Raw genomic sequence first — 15135 nt, forward strand, 5'->3', positions numbered from 1 at the left:
TAAAACCTACTCAATTTCCTAAACATGTCTTTTTGTACTGTTTTTACAGTAAAAAAATATTATAGCAGCACTAAAGGGATTTTTCAAAAAACAAAAACCAAAAACTCTCCAAATACAACTGATTTCAGTTTTGTGTATTTCTGCCCTTTTGTTATTTATATTGATGTATCCATTTAATGTTTAATTCTCAGGCTATGAGATAAATAACACCCCCACCCACCCCCGGCGAAATGCTGTTCCCAAAGGAAGGTGTTTCCGGAGCACCACTGCCTTATAAATGAGAACTGAAATGGGAGAATCCTGCCCGGTGGGCCTCGCTGCCTTACCAATCCCTGGTTACCCTCTCCTCATTTCCTCCCAGCCCCGAAGTTGCTATTTTTTTATTTGCTAACGATCCCAAAACTAAATAGAAATCTTTGTCTTTCTCCTTTTGCATAACAAAAACAAAAGTTTTTTGAGGGCAAGGACAAACTCTGTTCATCTCAGTGCTTAAAACAGTGCTCGGGCATATAGCATATTTGTCACTAAATAAAAACTACAAGGAAAAGAGCGATTTGTGTCCTTTTTGGCTTCAAATCCCATGTCATCTCTTCAATAATCTTATCTCCTGGAATCACAGATTAAGTGATAAAGAAGAATAAATCACTGTTGCCACATTTAACACTTGTACATTTTATTTAATTAAATCAGCCATTGTACACATTGCAGCTATGTATTGTTAGTGTTGTATTTTTTTTTTTCCATTAACTAATACATGCCCTCATAGATATATTCAATTAGTGTTATCACCATGGGAACAAGATGCTGATTCATCAACTGAAAATTCACTTCTTCTCACAGTATTCAAGTTTTTTGATTACACAGCAAAAATCAAAAATCAAAAAAAGGTGAATAACCATTATGTTGTTACACAGACATCATCTGCACTGCAAATAACACAACAGAAATGCTTTTCTTGAGCTCCAGTGAAGGTTTTGACAAGAAGGCCATGGTGTGTCTCAAAAAGTTTCACCATGAGCCTCTCTCATTTTGGCTGCCAAAGAAAGCTTTATTTCCTATCCAACTGCCAGAAAGTGCTAGCTATTGAGGCTTTAAGAGATTTGGCTTGTGGGAAACCTCCCTCCCAGGAAATTTTCTCCCTTGGCAACATTGCTTGAAATGATGAAGTGCCATTGTTTGTCACATTTGTTTTTGACATTCGGAGCAATGAGTCATTTTTGCACAACAGGAAAAGACCAGATAGAATTGGAAAATGTTCAATCCCTGGAGGATAGACTTTTTTTTTTTAATTTCATCTTCATTGAATATACTTTTCTTTAACAAATAACTGATTCGAAATGTATATTGTTTATATGAATATATTTGTGAATATATATATATGTTAAAATGCTACACAGCTTCAACCACTAGAGGAATAAGGAATAGGACATGGAAATCACTCAGATGATTAAAGTTCCTTCTCTGAAACAAACAAAAAAGTGCACAAATGCACTTAAGAGTTTCCAAGGGAGTTTGGATTTCAAATAAATAAATCAAAAATTTTAACCAAAACCAAATTTGTAAGGATTTCTCAACCTTGTCTGCAAGCTAAAAAACAGACCTAGCGGAAAGTGAAAAGTGCTTGCTCAGGGTCAAAAGAATGAAAACCATCAGTGTGATTAGGAGTTTTGACTGTGGTTTTGATTTTTAAATGCTACATGCAGGTATTAGAGAAGATATAAACCCGGGGCGGGGGAGAACCACTCCAACATGGTGAAGGAGTTTAACCTTTTGTGTAGTGGGTAAACCTTGTTTCCAATGAATTATCTACAGTGCAGTGGCCAGAAGAAAGTACCACCAATAAGACAGCGTGGTTTGCTAAAGCAGCAATGAAAACTGGAAAACTACAGTAGTTATAGCTTTTAAAATACCCTGCCAATGTGTCCAAAATCTGAAAGACCTGAAGATGCTAGAATGCCACAGGATGTGGCTGCTAGCAGCTGAATACCTCATTGCTTTGTTCCTTTTGCCTTCTGCTCCCCCTTTCTCCCCTCCCTCGTGTGGCTGTTGGAGAATCATAAATCAAGGCTGGCCAGCACCAGCATTAAGTGCTTAGTTAGGGTAGTTCCTTGAGGTTATTAACCCATCTTTAACTGGGAGCAATGGCTACTCTGGAAGTTCTAAGGACACGGTAGGTCTGAAGTGCTTCTTTTGCGGTAGAACTGTATTAGCATTCGATTGTGTTAGCAATATCTTAACTAACCATTGTTCAGCAATTTCTAGAGGCCTTTTAGTCCATGATGCCCAGTGTAGTTGTGATAGGCAGTGGTTTTAATTTTAATATGTTGTTCATCTGAGCTTTTGAGCTATCTACATGGTACAAGGATATCCCTGGGGAGGACTCCTAGGTATCATCCCTTGAAGAGGTCTGTAGGTGAAGTTCTTCTGATCGATGGATTTTCATGGAGTTTGTTCAGGAGCAAAGAACGATGGAGGTGGCCAGTTCTCAATTTAGCACAGACACAACAAAGTAGTGGATACAGCATCCAGACTGAAGGATGCTATCTTTGGTCACAAATTAGCGTACAGTTAAAGAGGACGGGGGGAAAAACTGCAACAGAATGCAGTGTGTATTTGCTAAAAGTGGAAGTGTCAGGGTATCCCATTAGGCCGGGTAGGTCACTCTGCTAATGAAACGGGAAGTTGCATATTGAGTGAATGTGTGGTTTCTGGGGTGAGGACCGGGCAGCCCCTCATTTGGCCTCTTGCTTTGAGTCCTCCTTGCAGAAATGCCGAAGGAGTTGCTGGAGGTCGCGCTGGAGGTCATCTTGGTCTAGTGCTTCTGGTACGTCCTCCAGGTGCTCCAAGTAAATGCGTTTTCCATGCTGGTCCTTCACCACAGCCCTCTTCTGTGTACTGGCTTTACTCATTGTTGTCCTGGAGGAAAGCAGACAAGAGAGATTTATGCTTTCTTCACTAAAACACAGCCACCATCTTCGGAATGGGGGTAAATAACCATGACATGAAAGTACTTTACTGTCATACCTCTGGCTACTTCTACACTAGCCATCTTTCCACATCTTTCTTTCAAACGTGGCCGCTCCTATCTGACATGAGTCATGAAATGTTTTAAAGTGTTTCAGAACAAAGAATATCTTTTTAAAACTTTAAGAACTATTTCAGATAAATAAAACCATGCTTTAATACGATTCTCTCCAAAAGAAACCATATAATCATTCATGTTTTGTTTAAGGTGCACTGATTTGAAAGAGCTTGGCTCGGGACTCCTGCGTGGCGCAGTTGCTTGGGCATCCAACTCTTCATTTTGGCTCAGGTTGTGATCTTGGAGTCGTGGGATCAAGCCCCGTATTGGGCTCCACACTCAGCAGGGATCTCTTTGAGAATCTCTCTCCGTCCTTCTGCCCCTTCTGCTCGTTCTCTCTCTCTTTCTAAAAGAAAGAAAGAAAGAAAGAAAAGAAAGAAAGAAAAGAAAGAAAGAAAGAAAGAAAGAAAGAAAGAAAGACAGAAAGAAGAAAGAGAAAGAAAGAAAGAAAGAAAGAAAGAAAGAAAGAAAGAAAGAAAGAAAGAAAGAAAAAAAGAAAAGAAAGAAAAGAAAGAAAAGAAAGAAAGAAAGAAAGGAAGAAAGAAAGAAAGAGCTCGGCTCATCCTGAAACAGGGATTCCATATGTACCTTTTGACAGGCTGAGAAAAATAGTTTTTGATTTTTTTAAACACCTTAGCTGCCAGCTTAATCCTTAGAGTTGCATCCTGTTCTAGGAAAACTTTTCCATGAGACACGGATCTTTAAAAACTGGAATCTCATTCTATCAGCCTAGAGGAAGGTGACTACCAGTGAAAGATGAGGGTCTGCCCAGGTGTCAAAACTTCATCTAGAGGTGGTGGGGAAGAGAGAGGAAAGAGAAAGAATACCGAGAGACAAATTCTTCCTCCATCTGCTCCGATCTCCATGGACTTTGCCCATTTTTGGTCTTCTATGCCATTGAACAGTCTGCTGCTTTCTTGGCTCCCTCCTGAATAGTGATTAGTCGACAAAAGGGGTTCTGATGTTCTGTGATATTTTGTACTACCATTTTCCCGTCTCCCTACTTGAAAATGATTATGCTGTAATTTGTACACCCTCTCTTCTTCTCACTACTTCTAAATATAATTACTCATTCTGTAAATATGTGGTGAACATTTTTATGTGCCAGGCACTATTATTATAATGAATAAGGAAAATGAATCTCAGAGATTTTAAGCAATGCTCCAAATACAAAATAACACAGTTAGTACGAAGTGGGGCCAAGACTCCAAGATTCCAGAGCCTGAATCTGTAACCATGATGCCATGCATCTTCACTGAAAACCACGGAAGAAATGAGCAGTTTTTGTGACTTTACCCAGCAATTTTCTTATGGATTCCTAGTGTTAAGAAGCTGGAGGTTCTGTCCTTATCATTATTCTACCTTCTAACACTGCCATGCATTGAAGATCATCCTGATTTTTTTTTTAAAGACTTCTATTAGCCGAAATACTTTCAGCTTTCTTTTGGGCTCCTTCCTTCTTGTCTCATGTTCTCTTGTTCTCTTCCTTCCTTTGATACCACATGAATTATTTTGTATCTGAAAGCAAACTTAAATTTGTTCTTTTAAAAAATATATTTATTTATTTATTTATTTGAGAGAGAGAGTTGGGGAAAGAGAAAGGGAGAAAGAATCCTCAAGCAGATTCCCTGCTGAGCATGGAGCCCAATGCAGGGCTCAATCCCAGGACCCTGAGATCATGACCTGAGTCAGAGGCTTAGCCGACTGAGCCACCGAGGCACACTAAATTTGTTCCTCTTAATAAGAACGTCCAATTTGGTTCCAATGATTGAAACCAGATCATATTTTTCTAACTATTCAGCACCCATATTTTTCTTCTCCCAAAAGGCAAATATCTGATTATTTCTGCCAAGAGCTAAGAGAAGCCTTCATTAATTGGTGGGGGGGGGGGGGGCGCGGGCAATAAGCTTCTATCACAGGGCAAACCCTGATATTTTGTGCAGATATGTGTAGATGAATGTGTTTATGAGTATGCATATGCATATAACTCAAGCAGTGGAATGAATCTACTCATATGTAGATCAGGGGGGCAGTGGGTATGATAAAATGTCTTCGTACAAGATAAAAGTGTTATACATGACAAATACATTCCAGAACTAAAGAGCTATAGAATTTAATTGAGTTGTCTATATCCCTGGCTTCAAATTCACCAGCTATAACTGAGAACTTTGGATTAACTGGTCTCTAAATGTATTCCAATTTAAAGATCTCATGATGCTAGGGTGTGTACATGGTTTATGTGGTTTTGTCTGAGTAACTGAATAAAAGACTTAAAAGTTCAGAGTATAAAAGGCACTTTATCCTTAATTTACGTAGCATTTTTTAAAGTTCTCTGAGCAATTACACTCTTAAATTCTTAGCTGCTGCTGTTGTTCCCATGTGATTGGAGGGCGGAATTGTGACAGAACCTTTAATTCACTCTTCCTAATTATTATGTTCTACAGGCTAAAAATAGCTTTGTAGAGTACTGTAAATGACAATCTTTTTCTTCTTCACAATGAAGTGAAAAGCACAGTAGTAACTTGAATTTCCATTGTGTCTTTTCCCTGAGAAGTGGAGGGCACTTTATTAGCATGGTGCTGCTAGAGGACCAAAGAGAAGGGCCAGGAGATGAGGCAAGAGGCAAGGGTTCTCAAGTTCATACATCAAATAGGTAATAGGGACGGGCTAACCAGAGAGTTTCACAGCTGGTCCCCTTTCATAGGTATAAAAGTGAGCTGCTTACTGCTTTTATGACACTTTAACTTAGTAGAGTCCCTGGTTTCAGCATTGCTAGGTACATTCAGGTTTGTGGATATCAAACTCATGCTCATGTTATTTGCCATTCACATGCGGGATCATGAAACAGCTTAAAGCTTTTAGAAGGAGGTAAAAAAACAAAAAACAACAAAAAAACCCCAAAAGCATGTACCACACAGTTATGATTTGCTAAGATTGAGCTGAAGGTAGCTGGTCACAAGATTAATTTGTGAACAGCTGATTAGATTCCTCTTCATATGTGCTCCAAATCTATCACAGTGGAAGAGCCCACCTCAGCTGGCCTCAGCAAAATGGATGACTTGCTAAAACCCAAGGAGTGATTGTGTAAACAGGTGTCTCATTCTCCTCAAGCCTTGCTATTACTTTCAAAGCATGAAGAGGACACTATAGGTATGACACACTGACAGATCTACCACTTGACAAAAGTGTACAATACAGAGAGAGTTGGAAGTTCCCAAGGGATGTTAGGGTATATGTAGGGGCTATTTTTCTTTTCTTAAAAATGGAAAAAAATTTCAGGTGTTAGTTGGCAAAGCATAACCCCATGCTAACCCAAACCTTTTAATTATTGATCCATCCTCTTTCAGGATTTCATTCTCTACTAAACTGGGGAAGTGCACTTTCATGTGGCTACCTGTATAACTCAAAGCCTGAAGAAAAAAGAAAACAGGACAAAACCCATCATAAACCATAGACTTAAAAATAATCTATTCCTGTGCTTAATCAATAGTAAGTATAAAAAGCTATACTTGAAAGGATAAATAAATACAATTTCGGGATCAAGTATAAGAATTGAGTTTTATTTAAATTTCTCCTATTTGTGAGGGACATGGACTACAATGCTTTACAAATGCTGGTAAATAACATCTGTACTGAGTGACTTTTAATTTTCTCCTCATCTCACCCTCCTTTCCCCAGTGGAGACTCTACCGATAAATATAACGATCAGAGGCAAAATAAGCAACAAGTGAATAAGGCCCGAAGTGTACAACTCACACAATTCATCTTCTGATTATCCAAGGGCAAGATACTTTCCTTAAAAGTATTTAAATAAGGTATGCTTTTCATATCTCAATGCATTCATATATAATCTCAATGCATATTGTGGGTATAGAAGAGGACACACATGTACAATTTAACTTCAAAATGTCTCAATAGCAAAAAATGTTTTGTAGATATTTGCATATGCCCACAATCCCTTAGTCAAAACCCTTGGGGCCAGGTGTGTTTCAGAATCTAGAATTTTTTCTTTTTGGATTTTAGACAGGTAATATGATATATACACTGTATGTTCTAATATCCCAGAAGGGGTTGGGGCAGCATCCTGTAGTCAATCTCATAAATATATCAAAAGCAAAGCATGTGAATATTCACTCCAGGTAGGACTAAAAACCCCTCCATGTCCTAATAGCTCCATGTCAGTTCATATTAAATTTTACTCCCAAATTAACTTGCTACTAACCTACAAGTCTTGGTTTTCAGAATTTTTGAATTTTTGAATCCTAGTAAGGGTCTGTGGATCTGTCACCATGGACCCATTTTCTAATTACTGAAAATCAGAACTTAAATAATTATAAATGCTTATTTTATTTCTAGGTTTAAAATAAAACTGAATTTTCTTTAATGCCAATCTTTGGAAATATTTGAGAATATTAGCTAGTAAAGACAATTTGCAACCTATTTATTTCTTTCTCTTATTAATTGGGAAGTCACTTCTGGGTCTTCCAAGCAAGACGTACAATCATGGCCTAATTCCAGAGATTCTGATTCTGATTCAGCTGAAGTGAATCCAGGTCATCTAGATTTTTAAAAGCATTTAAGGTGATAACGATGAATACCACAAGTTGTGGAAACATTACCTCACTGTACAAGTTATTCACGCAGGAATTCTACTCTCTTGAATTATTCCGCACCCTTCCACGAATACATATATGGAATGACATAATGATAAACCATTTTCTTTTTAAACACAAAGCAAACATAAAATACACATACACAACACGAAAACACAAAAGTGATAATGCTTCTATACCTCTTCAAAGTCATCTTTGGCTGAAGGAAGATCAGTGGCTAAACTAGAATCACCCAGATGTTTCTCCATCCTCTCTCCATGTACCATAGTTGTTTTAACAACTTTGCTGACTCTACGGCCTTCCACTGGTTCAGCCTGAAATTGTGAGGTACTGGACAAAATGCTGGGCTCAGACAAAGTTACCTAATGGATGAAGGACACATGATACACGGTTTCTGACTGCCACAAGGTCACAGTGATGAATTTTTCTATGTAAAAAAACCAAAACCCTACACTGGTTTATACCAGTCTTCCAGAAAACAGTATTTTGGAAAAGAGAAGCAGTTACAAAAAGAAAGAAAAAGCCTGTAATCAGTTGGTAATGCCTCTGTCATGAACTCCATGTGCACAGGACCAAACCAACCACTCATGAGTCACGTGAGCAAAAAACCATCAGGAAGTATTGTGAATAAGAACCGATTGCTCAGTGCAATGCGGACATAACAGCCTATTGATGAACCCTTCCTCCACGTTTAAATGGTTTTGGCATTATGAAGATGAAATTAATCCCCAAAGGAGAAACTCTCAAAGATATGACAAACCAAAACAGTAGATTTCTGGAGAAACTTTGTGCATAATAACAATATTTTGAGGATGTGAATGAATGCAAAACAGTGAGGATGTCACAAATTATATGTCATAGAGAACAAACATTCCTCAAAGAGAGTAGAATGGAAAGAAAGAAAACTATAGATCAGGGAGTTTCTGGACCCTGGCTTTAGTGACTCTGAAATGCACAAGGTTAAATATCAAATATTGATCGACAGGGCCCTACAGAGGCTGCCACGCTGCCCAGGACACAATTGTGCGGGGGCTTCCTGTGACATACTGTTTGCCAGCCAATGGGATCCTGGCCTTTTAAAATTTGACTTTTGGATTTCTGTTGTACGTACGCAACATAATAGAAAACAGAAATAAGAAGGACCAAACAGAGATCACAAGTATAATGGCTACAGATCTCCTTGGTGGTTGTTTTAAAATGCCACAAAATCATGAAGAAAAAAATGAATGTGCAAACTGAAAGCAGGGTGCCAGATAAGGCGGAGCAGTGGGGCCAATGTGGGTAAACAGTCACACCCACCTCTTCCGACTCCATTTCACACTTCTCCATAAAATCAGGTTGGAGAAGCAGATGATCTTACCTCTGACTGTTCGGTGTCACTCTTTAATACAATGCGCTTCATGACTTTGGAATAGCCATCTCCTTCCTCAATGCTGATGGGTCCCTGGGCCGTTCCCTGCATTGTAACCTCCTCTTTCTCTGTGCCATCAGAGGATACGTACCGCCTAATGATTTTCCTAGTGACCTGAAAGATATTTTATTCATGGATCTTGTTTTTGAGGGGCAGCACCGAGGGACAGATACGTTTTAAGCAGGAGGTTCGAAATCAACCATGTTAGGATAGTACCTTCTTGACCACAGTGTGTCCCTGCTCATCAATGTATTCTTCTTCTGTGACTGTTTCCGGGGGTATGTCAGGCATATCATCTCCCTAAATGGTTGAGAAAAAGGGGTCACTTCAGTGTTTGGCAACAATTCTGAGAAACTCCTCCCAAGGGCTTATAAGGTGCGCCATGTTAGAAAATGAAGGAAGCTACTGGGAAGCACTGTGGAGATGCCAAGTCCTGTCGAGTAGTATGTTTAAAAGAAAGAAAGAAAGAAAAAAAAGAAAAGGTGGGTAATAACATGCTTAGGAGAACTGGACCACAGTTAGGTGTAAAACAAACGCACAAACAAAAACGGACAAGCGAGGTGAGGTGGGCGGAAGGAGGAAGCGCTCTTGCTCTTGCTGTTCGTTCTCTTGGAGGCGGGCTGCCACCGTCATCACTGCTGCATTGTTTTTAACAAACCAAACTTAGGAGAGTTAGGGATCTGCTTTTGAATGGCCATGCACTACCTAAAGAGCATGCCAAGCCCTCACTGCTCCAGGTCCATCACTCTCTACGGGTTATGGGGACAGAAGTGTCCCGGACGTGCAGTAAGGTAACAGCTGGTACCTGAATAATCACTCGTCGGCGGACAACCCTGGTAGTTACCATCGCCTCCTCATCTGAGCTGGTCTCCAGCTCACCTAATTCCTCTGTTAGCTCCTGGTGGAAGCATGGAAGCATTGTCTTGTTTAACATGCTAAGGAATGTCTTCACTACTGGTTTCTGCTTTAGTTCACACTTGTTTTCTGAAAGTCTCATTCCTGGAGGCTTTGGTGGAAAAGCCAGCAGGGCAAACAGGTGTGTGTCTGTCTCACACTTCGATAAGAATATAGTTTTTTTGTTCAATGAATGAAAAAAAAATTCTGGAATTCTGAAAGCTGTCTGAGTGCCCATCTGTCAAAATCTGTCAGAAGAAATATGCAGCTTGTCCACATCACTTCTTGGACTTAAAGTCCTGATAAATGACCAGATGTAAACACAGAACTTAAGTAGCACAAAAAACATTGATAAGCCATTGACACTCAGGCTTTAGGCTTGGAATGATTAACCCACAGGTAGAGAAATAACTTATGCCTGTAGCAGAACTTTCTGCAAAAACAGTTTCCGAATAGCTGTTATCTAGCCAGTAGAGTGCCTCTCTGTCACCAAAGAAGGCAGCCTATGAATAACATCAGACTCATTCTGCAGAGAAGTTAAGATGCACTGGCCAATCTGATTTTATGGGTGTGGCCCAGAGTCAGATATGGAGCTAAAAACATAATTTTAGATTAGAACATATATCTTGGGAGCATTCTATCACATCACTCTTTCCTAATAGGATGATTTTTTTTTTTTAAAGAAAAGTCAGTGACATTTTTTTCAACATATTTTTAAATATCTGATGTATTTCTATATGCTTTTCTGCTAAAACCTGTAAAATCTAAGCCAAATTATACTTTAAATACATTCAGGAATCTGCTGCCTAGAAATATGATCAGCAAGAAAAGTGACCAAAATTGGATCCTCAAGATAGGGTCATGAGAAGTTAAGGGTCAAAATAGGAAGCATCACAGAAATAATCGGATATTCGTCATGAATAAATGGAACAGACCTGTGTATAAAGTGGAGTACAGAAGGACTTATCAAAAATTTTTTATGTGCATTGAAAAAATAAATGAATTATCCAAATAACTGTTTGAAATCTATACTTCATTTAGCCAGTGGATTCTTAGGCTTCTGGGTTCAGATAGCATCTTTGAAACATTTTTACTAGAATTCATTTAAGCCAAGAACTTGGGAGATGAATCATTCTGTGCAAAGGTAAACTTAAAATAAAATTCCATTCATGGAATGAATTCATTATTTAAGATAACTGCCAAAATTGGGACACAGTTCTCACTTGCCTGAACCTCTCCTAATTCTAGTTATGATTTTAGACAAATCCTGCTAGCAGATGTCATCCTCATAGTGAAGAAAAATAAATGTAGGCCTTAAGCCCACAGATAAGTTGTATCACTCGTTTCCCCAAAAAGTTTCAGTTCTTTTATATAACTCATTCTTCACTACTGAGACATATATTAATGCTTTAAAAACACTTTGATGTAGAAAATGTTTTTGAATTCTAGAAGGAAAAATATATAATTTATGTTAAATTACGTTTAATGCAAACAGATTCTGGCCCTTTTTTTGTGTGTGCATGAGAATCATCTAGGGAGTTATTTAAAATGCACATGCTGGGTCCCCCTTCCCTCTCTGAGGTTCATTTCGATTCAGGAGCTCTGAGGAGGGCTCAAATCCCTGCCATTAATGCTGAGGAATATGAACAGTTTAGAATACACTTTGAGAATAAATGGCTTAAATGAATTTCTAAGATGGTCTCCACGCTTCTTCGCAACATCAAAACGCATGTAATGACAAAGGAAACAGTGTGACTGATGTCAGCTCCTACCCCTGTCAGGGATTCTGACATTCTGAATCAGCAGTAAGTTTAGATACCCGGTTCTCTGTCAAAGTCATTCTTAAAATAGACATAAGGAGGTCTATTTTGGAAATAACCTTTCCTTTAATGAGAAAAATTTGTCTGGGGAGGTAAACCCCACTGGATATCTACAGTCTGCCTGCCTGCTCATCACCTGCCAGCATGGACAGATCTAACCAGAGTCTGGCTCCCACATGGTGCCGCGGCCGGCACTTACCTGAGGCCCTGTGAATCCCTCTCACTAGTCTGCACGCCCATGGTTATCAATTTTGAAAAGCCACATCAGGGATCTTGTTTCACCCCGGTGTTCATTTTCCTCAGCAAAAAGTTTTCCAATTGTAAAATTAGGGCTCGTGGTCAAATAGCTAGAATTGGACTGTGTATCTTTTTTTTTTCTAGATTCTCTGGTCCCCAGGTTTAAAAGGGATTGAGGGGTTCACATGACCCAGGTTAATTTTTTTCAGAGAAAAAATAAGCCATCAGAGAAATGGAAACTGGGGAAGGTTTGTAGCTTTGCTGCCTATGGCAAGGAAACGGAGGAGATTCTTACCTTATGGAAAGCTGCATCTTCATCGAGTCTTTCAAGGGCCTGTGGCTGGTCATCAGCAGACTCCACTATCACAAGGCTGGTTTTCTGAGAACGCTCCTCCCCGTGTTCTGGGGGCTCTTCGGGTTCTTGTATGATGGGAGAGTCTCCCTGCTCACTAGATGTTGGGGTCTGGAGGTATGGCCTCTCCTCCTCAGGAGGGGTCCTAATTTCCTCAGGGGTCTTGCTGGGAGAGCCAGATACAGCCGTAGCCTTTTGAGGCTCTGACACTTCCGTCCCTGGGGTTGTCACACTGAAATGGAAAAGCCAAGCTATACCATGAGAGCATATGCATTTCTCCTCCTGCCGAAGCAAGGGAATTAGAAGGAAAATGGAATTTATCTCATGGTCCATGGAAGTCAAAATAACTTTTGTAAATGTGGCCAAGAAATGAAAGTTGAATAAAAATCAGATGTAAGATATCATATAGAGTTACAAATCAATGATCTAGCATTGACTGGGAAAGATGTATTCTAAAGATAAAAATTATCCCAAAATGTATTACTATTTCCTAATCTCTACAAAGTATATAAATTATAATTTCATCTTTTCTTTGATAACTCAAGGTGATCTTGAAGATTTGAGGAGGTTTATATAACAAAGATCTGTAGATAATAAGGCTTTCAAAGCAAGAATCAGTTTGGGGAAAATTTCTAGAAACCAATCTAAAAACCCCATGTTAATATCATTATCATAATTGTAAATATGGAGAGTCTTATTATACCTCTGGAAAGCTGTATTACTTGATGGAAAGACCTGGTTAAAACTTTTTCTACTGATATAGTTTGGAGTTACTCCAAGGCAATCTTTGTAACCTCATTTTCTAAGGAAGAAAATTCTCTGCTTTTTCTGTTTAACTTATTGCAAATTTCTGTCACTCCATAGATATTAAGTGCCCAAACTGATATGCCCTCTTTGCTTCCCACCTTTTCCTTTTTCTTTCTCTCTTCTTTCTGCTCTCCCCTAAAACCTAAAGGTAGTTGGTAGGTGGCTCAGTGGAAAAAGAGATGATTTTATTACCCATTTCACCCTCTTCTCAAGTTCCAGTGACCCCAGCACAAAGCTCACTTAATGACAAGAGAAATGCTATGATGCAATCTCCTGACACACTATTCTCAGATTCCAGGGCTGGGGATGTATTTGCCTTTTGCACGATCTACTTTCTTTCTCTAAATAACAAGTGCCATTTAAACAACTCTCTTTCTCCTTTGCTTCTATAAAGCCCAGAACTTGAGTTCTGAGCTGCCTGCTCTGTAGTAGCTTCCTTTAGCCAGAAGCTTTCTGAAAAACTTCCCTTTACTCCCACTCTGACCGCATCCCACCTCACTTTAATGGTCTTTCATTCTGTGTGAATAATCTGTGCTGTGTTTCCAATTGTACTGTTAGGCACCCCATCGCTTTGGTGAAATACACTGAGGGCTGTTTCCCCTATCACCTATACTCTTCACCTGTCACTGTTCACACTCTGAACAAGCTGTAGGACAACTGGCACATATCAGAGCATCACAGAGAAGTGAGGGGCAGGACTCTTAGAAGTAGTAAGAGTGAGGTCCACGTGAAATTTTATAGTTGAAACAATGCTTTCATGGGCACATCCTTGACCTGTGACCCTATGAGATGAATAGGGGGTGTAAATTACTATAATTTAGAGATGTGGAAACAGAAACCAAAAGGGCTTTGGGACTTGCCCAAGGTCACAGAACTGGAAGTTGGTTCAAGCAGATTTCCCACACAATGAGGTCACAATTATGTCTCAAATCTTTTGCTCTTTGTCTGTAGTTCTGGCCCTTGTTATTGGTGGGGTTATTTGACAACAATTTCCAGCGGTATACGCCTGGCACTCTTGTCCTACTGGCTTGTTTCTTGGAATGACATTTGACAGGCTTTCTTTTGAAACTCACAAGTACTCCTGCTGACACTCAAGAGATGACTCTTCAGGCCGGTCTTGCATTTTCCCTGAGAAATCCTGTTGAACTTGCTCCTTGTGAGTTTGGGGAAAGAGCTCTGTTGCTGAGCTGTCCCCCTCAGCTTTGGGGATGTAATCCTGAAAAGTGGAATAACCGACAGAAATGTCTTCCTCTGAGACAATGGGAGGGTGATCGCAGGACTCGCTCTCTTTAGAAGCAGCTTGCTCCTCTTTCTGCTTATGCTGTGCAGTGCATAGCTCCTCCTGAAGGACTGAGAACCCTACGGGGGAGAACAATTTGAATTGAGTATTTAATCGAAGCTCACTTACATTAAATGGATATTTATTAAGTAACTATTAATGTGCCACATCCTGTGATAGATCCATGGCAACACAGCTGACTTTCAAGATGCAGATCATCTAGCAGAGCGAATCTCAGGCAAGTAAGAGTCTATTAAAATGCTGAGTGACCGGGCCACAGTGCCAGCCAATGAACGCAGGGGCACCCAACTCAGGGCTAAAGAATTAGGAAAGGAAATGCAGAGGGTGTGACATTTTAAGGCGGCCTGATGACAAGGACGCATCGACTGAGGTACTGAAGCATACACTGTAAGTGGTGAGAAGAATTAGAGCTTAAGAATAATAATAGCTAATATATTCTAAATACTGATTATGTGTCAGGCACTGTTCTAGGTGTTTTGCAAGTATTAAGTTGTATTAACAACGCTCTGAGGTGAGTACCCTCTTTATGGAGGGTCTCTCAAGCCAGGCTAAGGAATTTTATTATATCCAAGGCAATGAGGAGCCACTGAAAAATTTTTAGCAGAGAAAGGACTGACAT

The 15135-nt window shown here is 39.6% G+C and overlaps 1 protein-coding gene across 1 annotated transcript in view; it reads right to left on the minus strand.

The window, feature by feature from the left end:
* Positions 1-656: 656 nt before the first annotated feature.
* ANK2 (ankyrin 2) overlaps positions 657-15135 on the minus strand; it is a 220910-nt gene continuing 206431 nt past the window's right edge. The window contains exons 43-48 of the mRNA XM_044913085.1: positions 14290-14575; positions 12353-12641; positions 9323-9406; positions 9056-9220; positions 7875-8057; positions 657-2916 (exon numbers count right to left, since the gene is read on the minus strand). Coding sequence (XP_044769020.1) covers positions 2902-2916; positions 7875-8057; positions 9056-9220; positions 9323-9406; positions 12353-12641; positions 14290-14575 — 1022 coding nt within the window. The 3' untranslated portion in view covers positions 657-2901. The remainder of the gene's footprint in view (positions 2917-7874; positions 8058-9055; positions 9221-9322; positions 9407-12352; positions 12642-14289; positions 14576-15135) is intronic.

This window comes from Neomonachus schauinslandi, chromosome 2 (assembly GCF_002201575.2).
Source record: "Neomonachus schauinslandi chromosome 2, ASM220157v2, whole genome shotgun sequence".
NCBI lineage: Eukaryota > Metazoa > Chordata > Mammalia > Carnivora > Phocidae > Neomonachus > Neomonachus schauinslandi.